At 46.0% G+C, this 27,495-nt stretch overlaps 1 protein-coding gene across 1 annotated transcript; it reads left to right on the top strand.

Annotated features, from left to right (window-relative positions):
* The first annotated feature begins 298 nt into the window (after positions 1-298).
* On the top strand, positions 299-20,050 carry LOC135910338 (uncharacterized). The gene is made up of 14 exons (XM_065442368.1): positions 299-447; positions 1,523-1,552; positions 3,358-3,493; positions 3,956-4,042; positions 6,128-6,499; positions 7,458-7,775; positions 8,294-8,447; positions 8,989-9,078; positions 9,411-9,655; positions 10,500-10,578; positions 11,459-11,703; positions 13,359-13,586; positions 18,048-18,191; positions 19,669-20,050. Exons 1-14 carry the CDS (start codon positions 401-403, stop codon positions 20,017-20,019), a joined length of 2,526 nt encoding a protein of 841 aa, XP_065298440.1. The 5' UTR covers positions 299-400; the 3' UTR covers positions 20,020-20,050.
* Positions 20,051-27,495: the final 7,445 nt, after the last annotated feature.

The following is a 27,495-nucleotide window of genomic DNA, read 5'->3' as shown; positions in this document are numbered from 1 at the left end:
AAAACACCATATATTAAAAAAAATTATTATTAACCTAGCAACCAGACTTGACATTGTGGGATTCCCTGGCAAATGTTTCACCAATGACCCTTCAAAGGCACTACAGCAGTTGAGATGTTATATGTTATGTCGTGCATATCACTCAGTACGACAGCAATGGAGGCATTACTCACTCGCTGCCTTTATTCCATCCTCTTTTTCCTCCCCCTTGGGCGGCTCCAAGCGCGCGCCTTCTCATGGCGCTGCGATAGGCAGCGACGCCTTATATAAAAGGTACGACCATAGTATTCATCATCATCAGTTCACCTTTGTTCCAAGCCATTGTTGGACCACCTATTCCGCGCGCCCTACTGTCTACAGTTGCGTGTACGGACATTTGAAGAAAACGTCCTCAGGGAACATGCCTGGCTTTTTTAGGTCTCGCTCGCCATCCGTGGTGTTGGTAAGGTAAGAGTGCGCTTCATCGTTTCGTTGCCACCAGATGCGAAAAGCTGCCACGCCTAGCCGCAGGAATTTCGTAGATGGATTGAGACGTTGGAGGCTGACACAAACAGCTTCATAGACAGCACTCGGCTGCACACGCAGCCGCCAAGTAAAAAAATTACCCCTGCCGCAAGTAGCATTGCGAACTGTATTGCTGAAAGGCTGTATCTTATTCTGCTGTTCATTGGTAAGCAATTATGTTTTAGAACCAGCGTTTAAACCAGAAAATTTCCTAGCGTCCGAAATTAAACACAATGCTATTCTTGGGGAACGACAAAGCTTTTCATCGTTTAAGATGGTCGGACCAGCTATACTTTTGCTATGATTCCAATTGATTGAAAAGTGAGTGTGGGCCCAAATCCACAAGGCTTTCATTTTATTATTTTATTCGTAAGCGCTGCGTTCAATTCACCATTTGCCTTCTGCAATAATATCTCCACCATTAGAGTGCGTGGCATCTGCTCTGTCAAGCAGTTTAAGCATAAGAACTCATTTGTGGATGTCGGCCTTGAATCTGACACCAGTAGAATGTCATTAACACAAAAGCCTAAGCAGCGAAGTTTAGCAGTTTTTTGCTGTCGTGAGCATTTACTTTGTGGACTGATTATTCACTAGCCTTCCAAGAAGTCTTTTCAGCAGTGCAAGACATAGAGAGGCGTCATAAACGCCAACGCATTGCAGTGTCATTTCAGAGAACCACACCATCTCTAGACGGGCGAGCAACGTAGATGCTTCAATAATTCGTTAATTGTGTAATTGTGTTCCATTAATCTTTCCTTCAAGGATTACTGCCACCATCGCATTGGTTGTATTGCCTGCTGATTTAGTTGTGATAATGAAATACACAAAGGCGTCATGCATGCGCAGTGGGTTATATTGTGGCAATGCTCTATATTTAAAGGAAAAGGGCTGAAACATGATTACTGCAGTGGTTTAGTTCTCACGAACCGCTAATATGAACTTCCGATATACAAAACCTGTGATTCACAGCTCATTATCAAAAACAATATAGTTATTATCACTGTCGTTTCATTTGCAGGTCCCGTTCACTGTCAGAGGCGTCAATCAGGTAATACACACTGCCAACTGTACATAGTTTATGCGCGATTAGTTACGTACATCCTTTGTCGAAAGAAATGAAGTCATCACGCGCATCGTGTTACGTAAATCCGCACTACTGGAAATCTCGGAGGCAAATTCATTAAGTCGGCATTCAGAGCTTCCCACAGCCACAAATTTCGCCGGCACTGCATGATACAAACAGGACTGGGCAGCTCCTGACGACACCTTTATTATTATTATTATTATTATTATTATTATTATTATTATTATTATTATTATTATTATTATTATTATTATTATTATTATTACAAGGAAGAATTACTTTCCCACCCTTCATTCATATCATCTCGTATTGACCATCATTATATAGTCTTTGTTCCTCCTTGCATACTAACCGACACTTTCATTTTTTTTTTCGTTTCTCATACTTGTAATGATTCGAACCACAAGCCCACCTCCATTGTATCTATTACGGACCCCAGTAACCTTAAAGATGTGCTTGAATATGTTATCTAATATTTGCCTTGTGTTTTCTCTTACTGTTTATTGTCACCCCTCCCTTCTGTGACACCCTATGGGCCCTGAAGGTATTCAAATAAAAAATAAATAAGTAGCGCAAGGTCCAAATTGAACACTGTTTATTTTGACAAAGATGCATACTCAACAGTCCGCCATTGACAGCAATAAATCGCTAGTGCTCTGCCAGCAATTATGGCTGCGATATGACAATATCTTGCAGAATCCTCGCTTATGCAGGTATATCCGTTTTATATACGAATGTTAAGGAAAATGTAGGGGTTATATAGGCTTTATTGTCTGACAGCTGTTTCTTTTAAATGCGGAAGATGCATTGAATATATCGCCCACATCTGGTTCGGAGTAGCCTGTTTATTGCTTGTTTTAAATCATCCAGCGAAGTAGCTTATCTAAACTGCAATGAGGCTCTTGATTTGCAGATTCATCTCAGCTGAAAGCGTACAGCTTAACTATCTGGCAATGAATTCATAACCTAGCTGGGTAACTACGCATAAGCTTGCAACTGGGGTAATGCTTTCACTTGTTTAAACAGTTCCAAGGAGCTGAGATATTTAGTGCCTACATAGCGCAAACTGTGAGTTTCTAGAGGTGTTCTACAATGTTGTAGATTTCAGATTGTAAAATAGTGCGATTAGTAGTGAAATATGATACGCTTATTGGTGTTATATTATATGTTTTTAAGAGCGAGAAAAATAAAGTCTTACCGGGAATAATTGTCTAAAAGATATTCCTATTCCTACATATTCCTACACATATTCCTATTTTCTTAGAACCACAGCTGACTGGAACAACCTTGCCGACAGTGTAGTAACTCAGAATTCATCATTAGTGCTTAAGGCGCATATTCAATAATGAGTGATCTTATTTTTGTGTGCGTGCTAAGCCATATTCGGTGCTTGTAAATCCTGTACTGAAGTTAATATTATCTTACGGTCTTGCACGTCATGACGTTGGTGAACTAGTTTCTCCTATGTATACGTGTTGCTGAAGCCTTTGCCTGAAAGTATTTCATATATGTGTGAACATGTTGCTGTACAAATATGTATACCCACCTGCAATGTATAGCGTGAAAAACTGCAGCATTCATAAATAATAAATAAATAAATAAATAAATAAATAAATAAATAAAGATGTCTACTATACGTCTACGCTCTCTATTCATTGACAGTTCTTGTGTCTTGTAGATAACATTGTACATAATTTTAGCCCATTGTATACATTTGTGTTGCTTTTTTTGTTCGGGGGCTATCTGACACGACCATATCGCACGTTCAGAATGGCCGACAAGCAGGTGTGGCGGCGGTATCAGTCCAAGGTGCGGACTCACTGGAAGGAAGTCTTCGTCTCCTTCCTCGTCATTGCTTGCTTCCTCATGGTTATAGTGCTCATCACCGGATGGAACAAAAGAATGGTAGGGTGACGAGGACTTGACGCTTTCAACCTCTCAAATAGCTTTGTATAGAGTGTCTTCTATTTCCTCGACGAAGGGCATTACAGAGATAACTTAAGATATGACGTGGCAAATACTGAAAGCATAAATTGTGATAAAAGTGCAGTTATAGGTGCTCACTAATGATCACTACATTCAGCCCCGGTTTTCGCGTTAGTCTTTGCAGGAACGCTGCGGGCATTCCTGCAATCCAGTGAAGATAACAGATTCGTACATAAGGAACGCCTTGAAACTAAGTTGATTGTAGGCGAGTTTGGGTACATCGAATTACCTGATATATCGAGCTATATTGAGCACATAACCTACGTAACCTTGTTCGTTATTACCGGATTCGGTAATAGCATACTTCTATGCTTGCTCCTAAACTAGTTAGCCGGCGCCGTGATATCCAGTTTATTTCTATTATTTTTTTTTTGCCAACAGACGGGAAAACCCAAGCAATTCAAGGGATCACGAATGTGTGGCCCCTTGGGACGCCGCCAGCCATGCCCGACTGAGACAACTGAACAGGCGAGTATCGCACTGCTTTGTAACGTAGAAAAAATATATACATATTTATTTCTTACTGTCATTTTGTAAGCCTGTTTCGTGCAAATCGCTTTTTGGGTGAATAATAATTGACTTGATCTGCCACTAAAGACTCGAAAGGCATTGGTTTTGTGACCATACGCTCTTAACTAAGCCACGACATCGCTGCTGTTCCAAAATATGTGCAATTAGGGCATTCGCAAAAAATATGAACTCTATGCCACCAGCCAGATAGGAAATCTATAGAGCACAACACAGTTAAGGAATTGGACTTGCCAGCATCTCTTGTCTAATGAAAGTCTACGAAATAAGTTATCTCAGTTCATCGTGATGATATTTTATACATTTCTTGGTAGTTTGTGTCGGTTTTGTTTTGTATTCTTGATGCCCCTGTCTTTTATTTTTTCTAACTTGTTCTTATTGTGTGCTTATGTATGGCATCAGTGTACTTATTTCCTCTTTCATCTGCTCATTAATTATTTGACGTACGCATCGTTAGCGTCACTCAATTTCTTGATCTGCAATTCATCGTAGAGGTACCATCTGCACTTTCTACCCCTTCGTATGTACAACTGTTTCTGTATTAATATACTTATCAGTAAAATTGATTGATTGATTGATTGATTGATTGATTGATTGATTGATTGATTGATTGATTGATTGATTGATTGATTGATTGATTGATTGATTGATTGATTGATTGATTGATTGATTGATTGATTGATTGATTGATTGATTGATTTTATGAAAGCCTTTCATGTTTGCAGAGGGTTCAACAGTGTCGACTGTCTGCTATATAGCTGACGTGTGGGTCTAGGCCAATTGCTATCGCATGATTTATAACAGAATGATAACAACGGCATGAAATCTGCACAAATTTTTAAGCATACCTTCGACTGCTCTGAAAAGAATGGAGTTATTTTTTTTTCTTAATTGATCGCAGGAGCTCCATATGTGTTGTGTGTTTGTGCACGCTTGTATGCGTGCGTGCGCGCACTGTTCACGTAGATTTCATTCACACCGCTGATATGCATGTTTTTTTATTATTTCCTATATTTTTTTCGCACAAGATTTGTTCTGCAAGGAATGCGACAATTCAAAATCAGTGCCCTGTTTTTGTCCCTTTTTGTTGTTGCTGTTCAGCTTTAACCTTAACGCGGTCACTGTAATCATTTGCAATCAACCAGTCCTAACCTGCACCTCGTCAAAAGACAATTCGTTAACCTGACTGACCTTCACGATTTTTCAGAAGAACTTCAGTTTGGCCTAGTTGGTATTTACTGCAAATCATATTGACCGCAAAAAAGACGGGGACAGAGGAAGAAAACACATAAACAGCACAGGCGGTAACTCGGTCAACTGGTGGGAGGCACGTCTAGCGGCCTTCAAATCCTTTTCCGCATGCCATTCTGTAGCTTTAGTAAAGCATATGAAGCGAAGCCAATCGTTGAGCAGTCTAAGTTGCCGCCACAACTCTGCGCGGAGAATTTTGCATAGGCGCTTGATGTGACTCCACGACGGAACGACACACCCGAACAGTGCACTCACTTCCAAAGGGATCAGGCCGCGCTTGATACAGAAGCCGATGAATCTTGCTCGGCAGGTAGTCGCCACGATGTAACTGATGAGGGATTCTTCGTTTGGGGACACGACGGATGAGGGAACACAGAAAGAGGGGCCAGCTGTACGAGATATATGCTTCAGAAGAACTTCAGTTTGGCCTAGTTGGTATTTACTGCAAATCATATTGACCGCAAAAAAAGACGGGGACAGAGGAAGAAAACACATAAACAGCACAGGCGGTAACTCGGTCAAATGATGGGAGGCACGTCTAGCGGCCTTCAAATCCTTTTCCGCATGCCATTCTGTAGCTTTAGTAAAGCATATGATGCGATATGATATGATATGTGATATGTGATATGATATGATATGTGTTTTCTTCCTCTGTCCCCGTCTTTTTTGCGGTCAATATGATTTTCACGATTCTTCGTTTCATGTCTTTTCACGCGCTCAAACGATGGTTAAACCGAGAAAGTAGCCGAGCGATTACCCTCTGCCCCAACGCAGCCGCAGACAAGATGTCCCCATGCTCCAAAGGGCCGAGCAGCCCTGGATGAGTCCGCTCCAGTCAAACAGAGGGCGCGGGCAGCCGTTCGCCGTGTGACGTCACCGACAGAAGCAGTGACGACAGCGGAGTGGCCAACGACTGCGGATGGACAGGCGGAGCTGGAGGAAGACGACGACGGAGGCGTCGAAGCGCCTCGAGCGGTTTCCACGGAAAGTGGCCCAGCTGCCGAATGCAACACCTCCCTGTGCCGACAACTAAAGGACTGGTTCGTCGAAACAGTGGTCAGCCAGGCGGACCCTTGCAAGAAGCGGAACACTTTCGTTTGTGACTCTTCGGTCACGTTTCCCAGCTTCCATTCGGACTCTGCTGAGGTATGGTGGCGTTTCATGCTCCAAGCTGGGCGAACTGCCACATTCCGTTGTGCTACTTGTATGGCCCACTGCAGGCGCATGCAGCGACAATGGATGTAGACGAAAGAAAGAACTAAACGAGTAGAGTTGGTGTATATGCTACCAAAGGCACAGTAACTCTAGAGACGAAAAGAGCGATGCGGCCCCCTGTTCTCGTCTCTGTCTTCGCCTGTACTCACGTGGTCTCCGAGTTTGCAACTGCGAACAATCTTGGAATTCACGCGCGAACAGCAACAAAGAGAGGCACACAAAGCACAGAACAAAGAAGTACGCCGGCATATCTCCTTCCCAGGAGATATAGAGAAGTTTAACCTGTCCGTAAAGGTATTACATATTCCGCAGTATCAGAACGCAGAACGCCAGTGACAAAGTCGTGCGCGGCGAAGCTGATGGCACCATTATTTCGTGAGGCTGGTGTGAACTAGAGTACGCACAACTATATACTACAGCGACCACTTTTCACCTACTTGCTGGTACCAACTGAGCCGTTGGTAGCGACGTCAACGGAGCTTAGCGCATCTTTTCTCTCTCTCTCTCTCTCTCTGCGATAACAGTGCTTTGGTGCGTACAATGCCACAATACGGCGTTACCAGCACTGCTGCTGCCTACGCGAAATCTTTCGGCATTCCGTAACACATTAGGGTAGGACTAAAATTATCCAATAGTAACTGGTACCAGCAACTCTTTCAACGCAAGCCGTCAACCCTAATCTATAGACAATAACTCACTGTCTTGATTGTTAGACCACACTGTCGTGCAGCGCTTCGCCCTATTTCTTCCTTTTCTTGTGTGCTCTACGTACTAGTTAAATAAGAAACTGGACACTCGTCTTGCTGGCATCTTTAAGTAACGTTTCTTCTTTTTCTTCCCTCTCTCTCTTGGCTGGAAAATGTACTCCCACGTCACATCACGTGTGAAGCGCTCGGCGGTCACGGAAGGAACCAGACAAAACGACTCCGCCAACGGACAGGAGAACTACGGGCCCGTTGGGGCAGACGGCGACGAACTCATGAAGTCCTGCGCAGAATACTCGCGGAATCCGAACGAGGGCGTGCTGGACGTTCTCTCTTTCCTGTCTCGCTTCAACCTCGACCTACGTCACATGGCGGACGACCCGTCGGAGGACCCCTTGCAGCGCATGGTGGAGCTCTCGCTCGAGTACGGTGTCGACGCACCGGTGGCCTTCTCCCGCAAGTACGACGTCATCGGCGACCCCTCGGCGCCATTTGTTGTCGATGTGAGTGGTGACCCGAAAGCAAACGAAGCAGTCCCTTGGTCCGTCACTTGTCTCGACGTTTAAGTTGCTCTACGAGCTCTTTACCATCACGTATCAAGCAAATACTTGTAAAACCCAGGAATTATTTTTATGAGACAAGTGCTGGGCCTATTTGAATGAATTTTGTTCGATTTGTGTGACGAATGTCAATTGTCGTAACTAAGGCGTAGGTTGCCCCGCGAGCAAAGCATACGCTCAGTAAACTTGCAAGTCTCATATGCAGAAAAGCATTTAAGATCGCTGATATTGTAATGCATCTACGGAGCGTTGACGCTTTTGCTGATATGATTCCACTGTCACAAACATTTATTGTGGGCAATTGTGCGGGGGAGGACTAGTAATCCAGAATGCGTTTCTTGACTCTGGTACAGCATAATCTGCAGACGCATTGCCACTCAGCAACACTTAATTGTGGCGCATTTTGTAGCAACTAGACAGAGAGAGTGACAGAGATACCGCCTTTACTTTTTTCTCTGCAGATCACACTAAACCCAGAGGTGAATGAATTCATCACCGCTTCACGAACAATGGGAGAAAATGATATCGAAGAGTTCTACCGGTCTTTCCTCCACCAGTACGCTCTCGTAAAAAACAATACCATAACCGAGCAGCTCATGGATTCCGATGATGAAAGTGAGTTTTCACTACATTTACAGCCAACATACGCAGGATTTCGAGAGGTATTCTACCACCCTTCGTATGGGCTGACTAACGAGCCAAAGTAGCTTGTTTTAATTAATCCTTAAGTGTTCGGCTTTATTCCTTACTTTAAACTCGAGTGTTCTTGTTCAAGACCTGCGCTGATGCCATCCCGAAGGTCCAGCACTAGGCAGCTAGACGTGACGTCACATCTTTGTGCAGGGTCTGCTCGGGTATAGTTGATTACCTCCCGGTATGGAAGGACTTTTCGACGGTATTCTAAAGGACCCACAGACTCAAGGCAGAAAGTTCCGAGGACATCTTCTGCGCCATAAAGGCTGAAATACGATAAAATGCTTTGAAACTTGTCACTTTAAGATGACGAATTAGGGCTAAATTTCCCGACATATGGTCTAGGTGTAATTTATCCGGTTAAATTTAAAAACGTTTGCAGTCATTCATAAAGAATTGCGCATCTTGGAATGGATTCGATGATTGCGCGCAAGCACCCATTCGTATCTTTTGCGGTGTTCAGTTTCAGAGTTTGTGAACGACACGGTGGAATCCACTGAGGCGGTCAAAATGAGCATCGCAAGCCTGTCCGACAGCACCGGCGTCACATCGGGTTAGTTCTTGACGTTTTCAGGCCCGCTTTTTGGGGGGACAGAGCGTACACGACGGCGAGTGCGCTTTGTTCAGTTCGTCATAACTATATAGCTACCTCTGGTTGACGTTGCCATGCCCTGGACAACAACTTCGACAGCTCCAGACTAGGGCTGCCAAACGGCTTCAGCTCTACCCGCGTACGCGATAACGTTTAACTTGCTCCCACTGCGAACGGTGCATGTAAGTGGGAACACTTGAACGTGGGCTAAGCACACAGTAGTCCTGCGGGATGTAGTTATTATTTGCGAAAATATATCTCGCGATCTGGCTCGCTCGCCACTGTGGCCGCAGACCGGTGGAAAGAGCTGCTGTCCCTGTTCGGAGGCTCGAAGCAGGCTTCTTACGAGCACGTCACCACGGACGAGCAAGCACTGGCCATGGTGGCGTACTTGTCGCAGCCTGGCGACAGGCTGAGCAAGCGGCTGGTGCTGGCCTGGCACGTCCTTCGCTACCTGGTCGGACCCAAGGCGGACGTCCTGGCCGCTCTCAACAGGACACGCGCGAACGAAGAGCTCCCGGAAGGCAATGTGGCCATGGTTAGTGGCACCGAGTGGTCGATGCCATCTCTGTAATACAGTGTATGGTCAGCAATGAGAAAAACTCTCGAAATTCCTTTTCAGAAGTGTAAAAAAATATACTACTTAAAGAAATACCATAAAAAGTGGGAACCGTTCAGTGCTGCCCTGTACAGGCTAGGAAGAGGACTCAGCGCACTGATAAAATGATAATGACGGCTGCACCTCGATGTGATATACCCAAGATGAGGGGCGCAGAACGTATGGACGAGCGATGTTCACACTTAAGCAGGTTTGGCGACGTATATATTGGAAGTGTAGGACGCCACCGCGGAACGTATCAGCTTAGGAATCCGTCAGGAGAACTGTTATGCCATGATCGCCAGTCATTGCTGAAGTTTCTTCAAACCGTATACGCTTGTCTACTGAACACACCTACATCTATACTTAACAGCTGCAAGGTATCGCCTCGAGATGGTCAGGATGTCTTAGCAGTCACGTTAGCCTTATATAGACGTCTGCTAGAGGTTTTACCGAGATTTCTAAAACGGCCGTGCCTATTTTCTTAAAACAAATTCTGGTATCTAGAGAAGTGTAGTGGCTTTGAACCCAAGCTAACTCACCGCCATAAAGGGGTATAAAGAGACTCTGAACGCCGTCTCGTAGACGTTTCATAAACTACTGCTGGTGCTATCGGATGAGGATGCCCGACAGAACAGAGGCGGTGCGCAATTGACTTTACGCTCGTGCACCGCCAGAGTTACAGTACATCCGCTTTCTAATATTTTCATTGCTCATTTTCTCAACATTGTCTTTTACGTGAACGATATTAACAGGCCGTGCTTTGTGTTTCCTTTTCTTATAGCCGACACCAGAGGATAAGTGCCAGCGCATGGTAGAAAAAGTCAGTGGTGTGCCGTACAGGGCCCTCGACATGCTTGAAGGTGAGCTTTATGCAAAATGCTAAAATCTATAGGCTCCGTCGTTCATGCATTCATGCATAGACGCCATTCATGGAGACTCACGCACGGAGTCTATAGGCGCAGGAAACTAGATTATCGTCTTCTGAGTGAACAGAAGGCACTTTTGTGCTTTCTAAGAACGTCTGGTTTGTGCGAGTGCCTATGACTCTCTAGGGACGTCCGTATACGTCTCTCTACCCCCTTCTCTCTCTTTCTCTCCCTTCTTTGTATTGCCCATCTCCCTTCCCCCAGTGCAGGGCAGCCAACCTCAATGTTGTTCATGAGGAATGTTCTTCAGATATACAGAGTAGCTTCTAAAAAGCTTTCTACGACCCAAGAAGCACGCGTACCAGAGTTTCTCATACTCGTTGGCCTACAGCGTTCTTTCTTAGCATAGGCAAAAAAAAACTAAAGTTCAAGATTTACTGACGAGTAACCTGGGGTTGTATTGTGTTAAGATTATATCCATTTCCTATTATCTTTCTTCCGTCGTCACTGGCTAGCATGCACGCTACGCTTGCGTTATCGGCTGTTCCGCTAAATGGAACTTTTTTACGAATATGTTCCATTTAGTTGGCGGAACCTATTTTCGAACGGTATTGAGAGCTCATCGGCCATTCGCTGCGACGGGCGATAGGAAATTAACAGAATGGAGCGGAAATAATCGGTTACATAATACTGCACCCGGGAGAGTAATGGAGGAGGGGAAAGGGCGAAAGCACGAACATGCGCTGCATTTGCTTTTTTTTTGTCTGCGTGTACCACGTGCCGCTGTTTTCACAACATACGCGAACAGCTGGAAGCTCCTTCATCACAGCAGCGCCTCGCCTTTATGCACGGCGCGTACGCCTTGACGGTGCAGGCCAGAACGCCGTGCCCGCTGAGATCATCTCGGACGTGACACGATTAATGGCCGAGTTCCAGGACGCAGCGGCTTTCATCTTCAGGGACGGAGCAAGGTTCGGCGACGTCATGGCAACCATCGGGGCCTCGTCGGCGGAAGGTTCAACGGCGCCCACAGAGCCAGGAGTCGCATTGTTCCCGAAGGCGGCGGCAGAGGGCTCCGATCCCAACCACCTCTTTGAAGCGCTCGGGGTTGCCAGGACGGTTCGGACTTTGTCACGTTTATATATACACACATACAACACGTGTGTGTGTGTGTGTGTGTGTGTGTGTGTGTGTGTGTGTGTGTGTGTGTGTGTGTGTGTGTGTGTGTGTGTGTGTGTGTGTGTGTGTGTGTGTTATTAGTCTCGGAAGGCTTAGGAGTAAGGATCGATTGCGAATATCAACAAATTTGCAACAATTGCAACAAATTTACAAATCAACCCTAACAGAGAACGTTAAGAGTGGAGTTGAAAATTATATGCAGATTATATGCAAAGACAACGTTCTATAGCCTGGCAAGACAACAAAATTCATGATCGCCAATGAGCCTCTAAAGTATGTGCAGGAGTACGTCTATATAGGTCAATTACTCGCAGCGGACCCTGTTCATGAGATGGAAATTCACAGAAGAATAAGAATGGGTTGGAGTGCCTGCAGCAGGTATTACGAAATCCTGAGTGTAAGCTTACCCCTGCCGATGAAAATAAATATGTACAATCATCGTACAATCATTGCATTCTACCAGTGCTTACGTATGCGGCAGAAACTTGGAGGTTAACAAAAAAGCTCGAGAACAAGTTAAGGACTGCTCAAAGAGTGATAAAACGAAAACAGTTAGGCGTAACGTTAAGAGAGAGGCACACAGCGGCGTGGATCCGAGAACAGACGGTGATAGCCGATATTCTGGTTCATATTAAGAGAGAAAAAGATCGAGCTGAACAGGCCATGTACTGCGCAGCGCAGATAACCGGTGGACCACTAGTGTTACAGGATGCGCCAAAGGGAGGGAAGCGTAGTCGACGATGCAGAAAATTAGGTGGGGTGATGAAATTAGGAAATTCGCCGGCGAAAGTTTGAAACAGCTAGCCCAAGACAGGGTACTCGGAGATCGCTCGGAGAGGCGTTCACCCTGCAGGGAACATAAAATATTTCGTTTTTTTTTTATTTGGCGGGAATATCTGTGGTGGATCATTTCGTATTCTATGGAATGTCATACAAATGTTGCTGAAGGAAACTCTGGCACTCCGATCGTTCACCTACATTATGGGCGTGATGGGTACTACGTGTCTTTAGCTAATCTCCGTGTTTGCCGCTCATGACGATCTTATGGCATTACACGTTACGCTTCATATATTTTTTTTGTTTATTTCTATGAGACCATACCATTTCCTAAAGCGAAAGATCAATAAGCATTTGCGTACATGCATAATCAATGATGATCCTCGCATTTATTACGGCGTATTTCGGGGCAAACGATCGACTTCCGAAGGCGCAAGGCCCGTTTGAAGCAGGAAAGACGACTTAGTTCGGGAAAATAATGTCTACAATTGCGAGCACTGTGAGAGAGAACACGGAGTGCACTTCTGAGCACCGGTTACTCTTGACGTATGGATTCGAAAATGACGATACCACGTGCAAGAAACAGCTCTCCCGTTCAAAATTTGCCAGTATTGAAAGAAGGCTTGACTTCAAAACTCACACTGTTTTTCTATGGATTACTTGCTAACTTCCGGTAATAGCTTACTTCTCCTTTCAAGATAAGGTGGAATTCATGACTTTTTTTTTAAATTGTTGGTCTGCGCACTCACTACTATGTGCGATCTAACTTTTGGCTCGACATTAGTGAACTTTGATCACCCTCACCTGGCGTTCCGCAGAGCACTGCTGGGACGCCAGATCAGCGAGGCGACGCCGTGGCGGCCCGCAGCTTTCCACAGCTCTGGCTGCGACGTCTTCGAGCGTGGCACGCCCTCCCGCCGCTGGCTCAGGCGCTGCTCCCGGCCATGGCGTCGGTGGTCAACGTGGACTCGCCGGCGGCCTTTTTCCGGCCTCCTTACTACCACGCCGGGGCCCCGCCAGCGTACAACTTCGCCGCACTCGGACAGGTATGGGCCCACTTGACGTTCACGCACGCGGGCCCTATATGCGAGAGTCCCGGTTTCACTCTCTTGAATAGCCGGCAAAATTAAGCGCTTTAACTAGCAGATGAAGATGTTTTGCAATAGCTACTAAATATACGGGGGGATCAGTTTTACGTTTGATGGAATTTCTAAAAATATCCAGTTGCAGATCGATGACATAATTCTAGTCATTGAGCTGGTATTCAGAGACGGACATTACTTGAACGAGAAATTCAATTTTCTTTTTTCAATTTTTCTTTAAAAAAAGACATTTGGTAAAGATAGCATTCAATTGATTGCTCTAAGCGCATTGCGCTTGTCGACGAAGCAGTATCTGAATGTGTTTCCCAAAATTGTGCCACAGAGTGGTATCAACATCACATGCTACCCATTATTTTTCCAAATTCAACAGAGCGTTCTGCACGAAATTTAAAAAACAAATGACACTAGAACACCTATTCAATTATTATTATCATCATTACTCAACACAATTCAATATACAATTGAAACACATATTCAACAAATCAACAAAAATCCACTAATTATCTCTTGAATTAGTTACCTTACTGTACATATTGCAATTTACGAATTGTGGCCGGTGAGTTGCAAGGTGTATGCACTTGGAATGGATATCCAGAATGACACCATTTCTAGTGCCAGTAATGTGCGCCTTTTCGAATAATCCAGCTCGATGACAATAATTATGCTGCCTGCCACAGGCCATTTTTAAAAAATTGGATAAAACTCAGGAACCATTACTCTGCATACGGCCCTTCAGATGGCATTTATCTTACTTCGTTGTTCTAACACTTTTCAATAAATAAATTTTACGACGAAACGCCTGAACAACGTATACGTTAGCCCAACGTATGCAGTGTGTGCGCGATATTTCTTTTTCGCACATTAGAGGCATCTTCTAGTACTTTGCTACTCGACAAAATACTTAATTTTTTTCCTGTGACAAACTTGATAGCCAAAAATTCGCGACCGTTAGCATTGTGGAGTCACGAATTCACCGCTAACGCAATGCGAATAGAAGTCTTGTTCGCGACGCGTACACAAAATCCGGAACTACGCACACTTATTCTCAGCACACATATCTTCTTTAAGTTAGAAAATTGTGTCGTTTTGAGGTCACGAAAGTGACCATTGGGAGTATGAAAAGTAACCTAGCGGGGTGAACATCCCGATTAATTTTGACCACCCACGGGATTCTTTGCAATAACATTAAAGAGAAATGTTAAATCAGTTCAGAATAATAAATTATTTTGTAGAAACTCTATACTCATAAACTTCGCGGTAATCAGTCCGCTCTACTCCGGACCGCCGACACTTGCACTTCGCTCCTCGAAGAGGCAGGTCGTGTGTGTCGAGCATGCCGCCATTTTGTTTCCCAAGCAGGCCAGTTGGTCTGGGCTAATTATAGCTCAGTAGTAGCGTTTTATTTTTTTATTTTCTTTTTGTTACGCCGGGATATGTACAGATGTATGCAAGCAACTAAATAAATTTGTCTAAAATTAGTTTTATAAGAGGGAAACATGTAGGTGCCTGTAATATAACCCATATGTTGCCTTTTAAAGGGAAAAACATTCTTTGCATCTTTCGCCCGTTATGGTTGGAAGTGGTTAGAGGTGTATGTGTGCGCGAATAGTCGAAACCTTCGAATAGCGAATCGAACATTCTCCTACTCGATTAGGTCTTCGAATTCGATATTCGCTGTAGTTTTCGAATATTTCACATCGTCAACTGTGCGCGATCAAGCGCAAAATTGAATCGCGCGTACGACAAATTCAATCCAGGTATTGATATACAGAATGCGAGACGTAGTTGTAGCACACCGCGTGGCTTAGGGAATCAGATTTCTGCGGCCAAACCGTCAATATGCGCACCCACCTATAAGCCCTGAGTACGCGAAGAAACCGCTCATCTGCGCTTAATGCTCTACTCATGCATTGAATAAACAACACATAATAATTTGGAATCCAACAGAAACCTGCTAATGTTGTGAATATGCTAGAATGTGAAGATGGGTTTACATTAATGTTACGCGAAGGAAGGATGAAACGATGAAGACTATTGACACGGCATATTTAGAAAGAAAAAAACTGCAGCGCTGGCCAGTTCAGCCGACAGCTCGATACCCAGGAGCAGTTCTTTGTTGGGGCACCCGCGCGCATCGTCCAAAAGAAACATGCAATACGCATGTAGCATTATCCCCGCCGATAATGGCTGCTGATAATTCAAAACGTATTCGACTCGTTCCAATTAACTTCGGCACAGTATTCGTCTAGTATTCAATTTGGTCCCGAAAGTTATTATTCACACACCCCTAGTCTGCGGCTGGACTTTTGTGCCAGATGCAAATTAAGGCACAAACAATGTCGTCTGTCTCGCTGGTCCCTCACCATCTTGTGTTCCACGTCGCCCCCTAAATATTGCAGGAGACACTTTTCACCCTCTAATTTAATTTGCGGTGGCAGATACTTCGACAAAGGCATGTCACCACCCCTAAAACAACACTTGCACGAAGGCCGTCATCGGCTTTCGCTACGCTGCCGTGTCGAAACCGTTGGGGAATCTGCCGCATCGTAGGAACGGGTGCAAGCGAAGCATTGTTTCGGCCAACAGTCGTGCAAAACTTATCATATTCTAGCAAAAATTTGCGTAAATATTTTATCAAAGTTCTAGATGCTACACTGCAAACTAATTTGCGCTCATAAGCGTGCATAACGGTGTAAATTAGTTTACAGCGTATATATATACCGAAGAGCGGCAATGATGATAATTCATCACGTTTCGCTCTTAGCACAGAGAAAGAAGTATTTCTTCCTCCGTGGCTTTCAGACGCGACCGCGCGTTTTTAAACATGAATGAGCATTTCAGTCATCTCAAGGTGCTAGTTGTCACAAGCGAAAAACTGTTAAACCTTAAAGCACCATGTGGTCACGTGTCTCCGCCAGTTACCCTCTCAGACGAATGCTGCTTCTCTCCCCCTGTGACTTTTCTTCTGTTTATTGCTATTCAACAGATGTACAAACATGACAAGGTTGGCTAGGTTAGAGCTAGACCTTTTCATGCGATTCTTCAGCGTACGCCCACCAGTCGAGATGACTTATACAACCGCCTTTTGACGCGTTCACGCGTTCTTACTGCGTCAATGTGCGTCCCAATCATAAAGCGTAGCTGCCACGAGCAGAGTGGTAAGGCTGAAACATAAGCGTGCGTTAGAAGCTTACTTCAGTCGCTTGATGGTGATACGGCATTCGACTATATTGTATCAGTGGACCACGTACGTTTGATATCGGACACTCTTACCTTTTTGTAGTGATAACTTATGTTAAAACACCCCCGAGCCCACCTGGCAGGAACCCGACAGACTCGCGACTAACTTCAGGAAAGCAGGCAAACAAATCTTCGCTTTAGGCTTAACGTGACAATGCGCGTGGCCCTATAGCGCTCGAACCGCACGACATGAAATGTCCAAGTGTCTGTGCAAAAGCCTTCTTTTCGTTTAGTACAAACCATCCGTCAGATCGCTCAATTAGGAATTTACATCGAGTCATGCAACGCGCAACATTAGCCATGTTGGAAACAGTAGTAGGCCCAATGTGGGAACGCAATGGCTTGACAATCGGCCTACGTAAAGCCAATCTCATATCTTACATTGCAATTAGCTGAGCTCAAGCTAGTTTGCCACTCAGGTCCCCATCAATCCTTTGTTGACCACGATACACCCGGACATGGCAGGCGTAGCATAGTTTTTCAAACGCAACTGGCATTCTTAGAATGCCAGTTGAACGCCCGCTTGAGTCGCTGGCTACTCGGGTTGATGCGTGTGTGCCACTGGGTAGACACAAGCAGATATGTGCCGCGCTCTTCAGTGAACTTCTTTGACGCCAACTTGGCTCAGTTGTTGATATATGACACTAGGCAAGTGCCGCCACTTCCAAAGCAAAAAAAAAAAAAACTCGTTTCCTCCGGCGCTGGGCGGAATCGAACCCGCGTCATACATGCTCATACCCTCTTGCCTGAACACACATTCAAACACGCGCAAAACACGTTGTGCCGCCGCTAGGTGGCGTAGCTTGTCCAGAGGGAAGCGCGAGAGGAGCCAGCCTGCAGCAAGCGAATTATACGGTCATAGATGGCGCGTCTCGGCGGTGGCTGCATGGCGACGCTGCACTGCTGTCATTTACGTCGACAGTCATTCCGAGATGGTTTCTGCCGCCGGAATTTCCCTTTTTTTTTTCGTTCACCGGTGACTCGTGGTCTGCAATGCTACGGATATGCTGCGTTAAAGATCGGTCACGTCACCACTGCTTCATGCAACGCTCCGTTACTTGTCACCGAAGTTATCGGCACCGCGGTTAACCGCAGATCCCAATTGTAACAAGCCTTTTTTTATTTTCCCGTACACGCTTACGGGACTGCCTCTGCCCGATCCAGGTCATCGCGCAAGCCCTGGCACACGAGCTCATCGAACGGCGGCGCGCCGATCCAGCTATCGACGAGCGCTTGCGGCGATTCTGGGATGAAGGAGACCACGCGAACGGCAGCAGCATGTATTGCCTCTACGCCGGGTACAATAAGGTAAGCCTAACGCACACATGAAGTATTCTAGTGAACGATTCCACGTGCGCCTAGTTGTACCAAGTCAAAGAGGTTCCCCAAAAAATCAGGGAACCATATGCCACTACAGTACCTGCTGGAGCTGACGCGGTTTAAATTCGTTTGGACGGTGACAACACGCTGTGTCGCCATATTGATTTAATGCGAACGCATTACCTATGTCATGGTGAAGTGGGTTCCGCCGCTCCCCCCCCCCTCCCCCAACTATTTCTCCAAGTAGAAACAGCCACCCGCGAACCGAAGTCATATAAGAACGTGGCAGACGACACTGGCTGCAAGGGTGAGGAGCAACATGTCGCTGCTTCGAAAAGGTAGCTATCGATAGATTTTAATGGCGGTTCAGCCAGCTTGGGATCTGCCAAAATTATTCGTTGTGTGCCATCAAACGGTGTTGCGATTTTGCAAACTGATCCTCTTCAACAACGCCTTGCGTCACAAGCGCAACAATGCGCATTTATTATGCATTGCGCTCAAATCATTCTGGCTTTCATGCGCTGAAAAACATGGTTGCTCGAGGATTCAGAAAAATAAAGCGTAATTAGTACCACTCCAAGAACGTCAAATTCATCTACAACACGCATGGAGGAAGCACGGAAGACTAGGAGGGAGACGTCACATAGCATACTTGAAGCGTAGGCATTAAAGATGTCAAATGAAAGGCTATGGGAAATAGGCCCTCACCACGCGATAGTCGGGCAGTAATATCTAGTCGCCGAGCACACGGAGTCTACAGGAGAGGGTAGAGCGGATGTCGATGCCTGATCACAGCGAGACCGAGCTACCCTGAACCAAATACATACCATAGGTGGCCTATCGTTCCTGACAGCTAACGTGCAGCTATGCCCCGAACGGAGGTAGAAGTGAGATCAGAAGTTGTCTTGCGGGGCTAGCTGCCCAACGTAGTGCACCCTCCTAATCTTTTTCCTTCAGCCATGCTTTGAATGACTGGACGTCCAAAGCGAACTTAGGCTAGGCGAGAGGTCATAGTGGTGGACACCAGATAAATCTCGTCTGCAGTCATTGTTTACATAACATACGTGTCTAAATTTAATACACAAAGTACTTTGTGTTTCGAGAAATGCACCTTCAGCAGAAGAGAATGGAACACGTGAACTCGCGCGTCTTATTGCCTGTTGCGCCGTTTCGCTTTGCATCATGTTCCAATCATGAAAAGGTACGGTACACCTCACGACAATTAACCTCCTTGCAGGTATAGCAACTGGCCAGGCCCAACACCCCCCGATTCTAAATAGGGTGTAAATAGCCGCTTACTAGCATTCTTATATAGACTTGCTTTTCGTTTTCAGCTGTAAACCAAGACGGGACGAATATCATCGCACTCACGTAAGCGGTGTGGCAGTATGCACATACCGCTAGTTGGTTCATTTAACCTCTGGTATATTTTGTTTAATACATTTATTCTTCTTCCGCTGTACAGAGTGGCACTTGGCGGCAAAGCAGGCTCAACGGAAGTGACATCACCAACGGGGTGCGCCTTCACGTCCTAGGCTCCAGGATAGCCTACCTGGTGTTCCAGAGAGCTCAGCACTCAAAAGCTGCCGAGAGCGGCCAGATGAGGGCGCTGCCGGGAGTGCGGCTCTCGAGCAAGCAGCTTTTTTTCATCATGCATTGCGCGCTGAGCTGTGCCATGGGCGGCGACCACGGTCCAGCCATCAGTCCGGCTGACGAGAGATGTATGGTCGTGTACAGGACGCGAAAACACTTCATCGACACTCCCTGCGGTCAGGCCTCCAGCAAGAGCATTCCCAACGAATGCCGCTACCTATAAGCCGCTATTAAAGACAATGATGTACATGCTGCTCAAGCTAATTCTCGCTTGAAGGGCCGCTGAAGATTTACACACTTTGGGGTCACATTTTTGCAATGCTTTCAATGGTGGTTACTGGAATTCCAGGCCGGTACGTTGGCGAGGCATGACGGATTTTAATAATGGATAAGAATAAACTATAAGAGGAACCGAGGCTCTAGATTTTATTGCTATAGCAACTGTGCGGACACTCCAGGAGCATTTCTGCCGTCGCCGTCATGTTCTGCATGAAGTCCAAAGGCAATATTATCATCGTTGCGTGCAGTATGTGCGAAAGTGTGCGAGAGGGAGCCGACGATGACTAAAACGATGACGGCTCAATGTCGCGTGCGCAAGGGAGGAATTTGGGAAGCGCACAAGGCACTGGGGGCAGGGGTTGGAGGGGGCTGGCGGTCTACTCCAGCGGCTGCTGCGCATGATGCGGTCGCGCGGGCCCTATCTTGGAAGAGATCTGCGATGGGGGCAGAGTGCGCCGAGTGCCGATAGCTTCATGCGCACCGTTTTCGCCGTTAGTTTGCGTTGAAGCAGCACGGTCAATTCGCTCGCTCGCTGCTGCCGCGCTTCCCCACTCCAGCGTCTTAACAGCGAGTTTCCGCAGTCATCGAGTGAGATGTGTTTACGATTGCTTACGCACAACACCATGCTTCATAATGTAGCTAGTAAGCGAATGTTTACGGGTTAATAGGGCCGATAAAGCTACTATCCTTACTTCGCACAGCTGTCTACTAATTTTTTACGCAATCGATTCTTCACCTAAACTGCGTTGATTTCTTTTTTTTTGTGTGTTAGTCGCAACCACAAGAAATCAACCGACAATGAGGCCAGGGAAAGCATAAGCATGTTTGCAAACACTCGCATAATTGAGTGTTAGTGGGACTAAGGCCGTGGTGATGGATATGGAAACTTCATTTCAACCGTAGCCACACTCATTTTCTCATAGTTTCACGGCATCTGACACAGAAAGTTCTGGAAACTTCCTGGGTTCTGTCTTGGATTGTTTTAGAATCCGATGTAGTCCTCCACTGATAAAAAAAAATGTTCACCAGAGCACAACGGGACATGAAGTCCACAATGTCACCTTTAGCTGTCGAAAAAGCTTCCAGGTTTCTTGAATTTCGCGCCGCGACCACCAGCTCAATCACGCTGGCATGATGTCATCGACTTAAGGTATCACCTCAGAGGTGAGTAATTTGGACGCAAGTTCTCGTAACTTGATAAGCTGACTTCGATACCCGAGTACACGCTGTCGAATTCCATGATGCCATTAATGCAGCTAGGTGCACTATACTCGCAAACAACTTTCTGTGGCTACGAAGGCAAAGCTACGGAAGCAAAGCACGCACATGTGAGAGCATTTCTGAAAAAAGTCAGATGTTCTAATACACGTTCGGTGAGGCAGGGGAAGGGAAAACATAAGCACCTTATTAGCAGCAGTTAAATAAGACGGAACACATCATTGAGTGTACAAGTTTACTTATTTTGCAGCTTTTTCCTTCCGCGTCTTTGCAAATGTGAAACTAGCACATGCAGAAGCTGCGACGATTCAGCGTCTGTTCAGAGCAACGAAAGCTCTGTCAGTACTGCCGGACTACTTGGTGCGGTAACACATGCGCAACAGCCACACACCGGTAGCTTTCCCTTCACAGCCACAGAAAGTATTCCGTGAGTATAGTTGCTGTTACACGTTTTGCAACAGCGCTAAAAAAACCGGACGTCACCACGACCTGGACTTCTAATTCCGCCATGTTGGTGCTTTCAGCCAATCAAATGGGGCAGCTTGCCTGCGAGCCAACCAGAAATCACAAGATGGCAAATTCAACAATATGGCAGTAGCATCAACGTCTGAACAGGTTGTAGGAAGGAATAAAACTGGGAGGAAGCATGAACGTCGGGCAGCTTGCAACCGCAAGCCAACCTCCTCCGACGCTACTCCTTCCTCAATCCGGGACATATCTGTGCGTTGACTCTTGGGAAATAGGCTCTCCACGGTCACTGGTCCATTTAAGATAACATAGTCACTATTGACCCTGCAGGCCACCTGATCTATTCTCTCAAATACTTTGTGCGCTCTGCAATGAGAAATTACCACTTGCGTGGTCTAGGCCTATTTACCATGAGCCTTTCCTATATATTTTTAATTACCTAATTTCAAGATCGTTCTGTGATGCTCTGGTTTAGTATTTTCTTCTTCTGCTATGGAACTGTTACATTGCAACTCGAGCAGTGCACAGTTCCTTGCCTTCTGTTCACAGCTCAAATATATGTACGTACTCAATGTCAGGGCAGCATCGCTATCTGTCTTTCATTATGCTGACTTTTATGACTTACTAGTCAAGGCATCAGTGGCTACCTTACCATTCCAGAAGTACAGTTTACTAATACAGCTTTCAATGAATATTTTTCTCTAATGCCGGCCTTCTATGGAAATACTAGGCAACTTAGCCAAACCTATCTCTGCAATGTCACGTACAGCAGGAGGTCTAAGATGTTCAAACATCATGATGATGATGATGATGTGTGGTTTTTTTGTGGCGCAAGGGCCAGGTTTGGCCAAAGAGCGCCATGACAAGTTGTAATGTTGACGATGTATTATGGAAGATGTGACTTGGCTGTAAAGTGGCCTAAAAATATTCGCTGTAGAGTGCGTAAAATTAACTTGTTATAAAATTGTGGCGATGACAGATGAATACTATGAACACTAAAATCCATCGTGAAAGAATGATGCAGAATAGAAAATATATGAGATGGTAAAAATGCCTGGAGCACTGTTGCCTCGCCAGAGCCCTTCAAACACAAGGGCCTAGAGGCACGTGCTACACGAAAGAACTATCGCAGCGCCATCCTCTGAAGAGAGGAGACGCTACGAACATGTTGGGCTAACAACATGCAACACATCTTTCAGATAACTTAGGACTGCGTTAGTGTCGAAGAGCGGTTCTGGGCCGAGTAACATTACAGGATGAAGGGGAATATGCTGCCGGTATGCTAACGGAAAATGTTTCTTTCTGTCAGATTCGGCTTTCCGACACTCCAGGAGGACATGGAGGACGGTCAGCCTCTCCCCGCATCTACCGCAAGTTGGAGGATCATTTTCAGTGAGTAAGAAGTTGTGTGTACCAAATGTGTGTCCTATTCTGAGGCGACAGAATAGGACATCTGTTCGCCGTGATTTTGTTACGGAGGGCCAAGAACCTAACTGTGGCTTTATCACGTGCAGTTTGTTATTTACTTCTACGTCCCACTTACGTTGCCAGTGGTTTCGCAGTTTCCTTCTTAAGAAAGGCTTCAGGTCCGTGACAGGGACCGAAGCAGTAGGACTGACTGTATGCAATGAAATTGATGTGGCCATCTGGTCTGCTAGAACGTTACCCTCGATGCCCCTATGTCCAGGCACCCAGCATATAATGACATGCTGGTTAGACATATACGCTCTACAGAGGACGGAATAGAGCTCAATAATTACGGGGTTTCTGTGTTTACAGTATGACTTCAAGGCTTTTACCACGCTTAAGGAGTCTGTAAATAAAATTGTTTTTTGAACATTTGATTTTCTGATATGTTTCATAGCCGACAGTAGTGCATAGGCCTCAGCCGTAAATATGCTTGTTTCAGGGTGCAGTACACCGGATTCCGAGAAGGATGGGCCAATGGCTGCGTAGGACACCCCGGCATGCGACTTAGAAGCGTCCGTATAAAACTCTGTGCACGAGTACTTGTACTGGAGCTCCAAGAAGTGCATTTTGATATGTGTCTCTGACGCATGTTTAGTGACCTGTACAAAGGATGTGTCACATTCTATCAGCTGCCACTCCCAGGGTGGTACTAGCTTAGCTGGAGGCATTAGGCGTTGGTCGAGAATTGGGACATCCATTTCCGTGCTAAATTCTCTTGCACGCAGTGAGAAAGGACGTCTCACAGAGGGTCTGTTATGAAAAAGTGTTTCACATGTCAAGTCGTTAACGGTTGTGAAACACGGATGTTCCTTATTAGAGCGCACTTTCAGAAAATAGTTGAAGCTGATGTAAGTTCTCCGAAAATGGAGTGACCACTCATCGGACTCAACATACAAACTTTCAACAGGGCTTATTCTAAATGCCCCAGTGGCCAGACGGATTCCCAGATGGTGTACGGGGTCTAACATCTTTAGCGCGCTCGGGGCAGCAGAGTGATACACTGCGGCTCCATAGTCCATTCGCGACCGAACTAGGCTCCTGTAAAGATTCAACAGGCACTTCCTGTCACTACCCCATGTTGTGTATGATAGGATTTTAAGTAGGTTCATTGTTTTTAGACATTTTTCTTTAACATGTTTTATGTGAGGAATGAAAGTGAGCCTAGAGTCAAGAATAACACCAAGGAATTTGTGTTCTTTGCTGACAGGAATTTGGTGTCCGCCCAGTTCTACACAAGGATCCAGGACCAGGCCTCTCTTTCTTGTGAAGAGAACACAAGCACTTTTGTGGGGGTTGACCTTAAATCCGTTTTCGTCTGCCCACTTGGAAACCTTGTTCAAGCCCTGCTGTACCTGTCTTTCGCATACTGTAAGGTTGCAGGATTTGAAGCCTATTTGTATATCATCTACGTATACGGAATAAAAAATGGCAGGTGGTAGTGAAGCACGTAGCGTGTTCATCTTTACGATAAAGAGAGTGCAGCTGAGCACGCCTCCCTGGGGTACACCAGTTTCTTGCGTAAAGGGACGTGAGAGTTCATTGCCGACTTTTACTCGGAAGGTACGATTTGACAAATAGCTTTCAATTGTGTTCAGCATATTTCCACGGATGCCAATTGCCGACAGGTCTCGTAAGATCCCGTAACGCCATGCCGTGTCATATGCCTTCTCCATATCGAGGAATATCGATAGAAAAAACTGTTTATGTATAAAGGCATCGCGGATATTTCCTTCCATGCGCACAAGATGATCGGTTGTGGACCGCCCTTCTCGGAATCCACACTGATAAGGATCGAGTATATTGTTGAGCTCAAGGAAATGTATAAGTCTGCGATTTATCATTTTTTCAAAAAGCTTACACAGACAATTAGTTAGAGCTATCGGACGGTAACTAGCCGCCAAGGAAGGGTCTTTTCCCTGCTTTAGGACAGGAACCACAATTGCTTCTTTCCATGTGGATGGGAGGTACCCCGAAGCCCAAATAGTATTGTATAGTGTAAGAAGTGTAACTTGTGCGTCAGTGTGTAGGTGCCTGATCATGTCATACATGACTCTGTCTGGTCCCGGTGCAGTGCTTTTACATGTGTTCAAGGCAGCTCTCAACTCGGCAATACCGAAAGGCCGGTTATACTGTTCATTCTGCCTGGATTTCCGTATGATTGGCTGACGTTCTATTATTTCTCTATGCTTAAGAAAGGACTGGGAATAATTGATTGAGCTTGACACACGCTCAAAGTGCTCCCCTAGTGAATCTGCCTGGTCTTGCATGGTTTCGCCTTGTGTGTTTACTAAAGGGAGGGAGTATGTTTGTCGCCCTCTTATTCTACTAACCCTGTTCCAGACTTTGGCCTCATCTGTATACGAGTTGATACCTGTTAAAAAGTTCTGCCAGCTCTCTCTTCTGGCCTGTCGGCGGGTTCGCCTGCCTTGGGATTTAACTTTTTTAAAATTGATAAGATTCTCCGCAGTGGGGGAGGCGCGTAGCAACCCCCACGCTTTATTTTGTTTCTTACGAGCGATCCTACAATCATCGTTCCACCAGGGAACACGCCGTTTGCCTGCCAGTCCATTTACTTGTGATATACATTTAGTTGCGGCATCTATGATGAAGGCTGTAAAGTACTCCACAGCTGCATCGATTTCTAAAGAAGACATATCAGCCAGCGAGATGTTAGTAAGTGTTCGAAATTTCTCCCAGTCAGCTGTGTCTATCTTCCACCTAGGAGCTTGCGGAGGATATTCGTTTTCTTTAGATGTTCTTATCAGTATAGGGAAGTGGTCGCTCCCGTAAGGATTGTTCGCGACTTCCCATTCGAGTTCGGGTAGTATGGACGGGGAAACTATGGTAAGATCTATTGAAGAAAAGGTTCTGTTTGCTAGGGAGTAATACGTGGGTTCCTTCTTATTGAGCAAGCAGGCACCTGAAGAAAAAAGGAACTGTTCAACAAGACGACCTCGCGCGTCTGTACGAGAGTCGCCCCACAGGGAGCTGTGCGCATTGAAATCGCCAAGAACAACATAGGGTTCTGGCAACTCGTCTATAAATGACTGGAATTCATGTTTGTTTAATTTGTAGTGTGGGGGTACGTAGATCGAGCTAATGGTGACGAGTTTATCCAGAAGAACAGCTCGAACCGCCACTGCTTCAAGGGGCGTTTGTAGCTGTAAAGGCTGACACGCAATACTTCTATGAGTAAGAATCGCAACACCACCCGATGATGCGATGGCATCATCGCGATCTTTGCGAAACGTAAGATACGTACGGAGAAAGTTTGTGTGTTTAGATTTTAAGTGTGTTTCCTGTAAACACAGCACTTTTGGATTATGTTTGTGGATGATTTCCTGCACATCATCAAGGTTTCTAAGAAGACCTCTGACGTTCCACTGTATGATTTGTGTATCCATATTTAAAGTAAGTTGGTGCTGTGCTTACGGAAACGGCAGTGATGCCTTAGATTACAGAGCTCTTTCGAGGCCCTATAACCGGGGTTTTGCTCTTTCTGGAGCGTTCGAGTGAGCCTCGCCGCTCCTTCGGCGCTTGGTGCGCCTTGAGGTTAGGTGTGGTGTCCATTGCCTCGGGTGAGGCGCCGGACACGTGCTCTTGCGAGCGAGAAGTAACTAGAGAGGGTCCCGCCTTGGAGGGCAAGACCCTTGCGCCCACCAGCCCGGAGGTCGATGGGGCATTTTGAGGAATTTGGGAGCGCCGGCTGTTGCCAGCGCTAGAAGGGGCCGGGGAGGGTGGGGCAGCCTCGGCTGCACCCACCTTCGGGGTCGATGGCCCCGCCTGCTGGGTAGGCGGAGCAGCGCTAGCTGCAACCGCCGCGGGGGCAGATGGCGTAACTGCCGACTCACGGCTTGTGGGTCGGACAGCCGCCGGAGGCCGTTGTGACGCTGCCCCCTGACGCGCCACTTCGGCAAAGCTGGCCTTAGGAAGGTATGCAACCCGCCTGCGTGCCTCTTTGAATGATATGTTTTCTTTTACTTTGATTGTGACTATTTCTTTTTCTTTCTTCCAAGACGGGCATGACCGCGAGTATGCGGCATGCTCGCCATCACAGTTTACACAGTGGAAAGCATTCTCACAAGATTCAGAGGAGTGTTCGTGCGCGCTGCATTTCGCACAAGTTTGGCGGCCTCGGCAGCTCTGCGAACTGTGGCCAAAACGCTGACACTTGAAACATCGGAGGGGATTTGGCACGTATGGTCTTACACGGAGCTTGATGTACCCGGCCTCGATTGACTCGGGCAAGACACTTGAATTGAAG

The sequence above is a fragment of the Dermacentor albipictus genome, chromosome 8 (genome assembly GCF_038994185.2).
Source record: "Dermacentor albipictus isolate Rhodes 1998 colony chromosome 8, USDA_Dalb.pri_finalv2, whole genome shotgun sequence".
NCBI lineage: Eukaryota > Metazoa > Arthropoda > Arachnida > Ixodida > Ixodidae > Dermacentor > Dermacentor albipictus.
The sequence above is the reverse complement of the archived record's forward strand: the minus strand, read 5'-3'. Positions and strand labels throughout refer to the sequence as shown.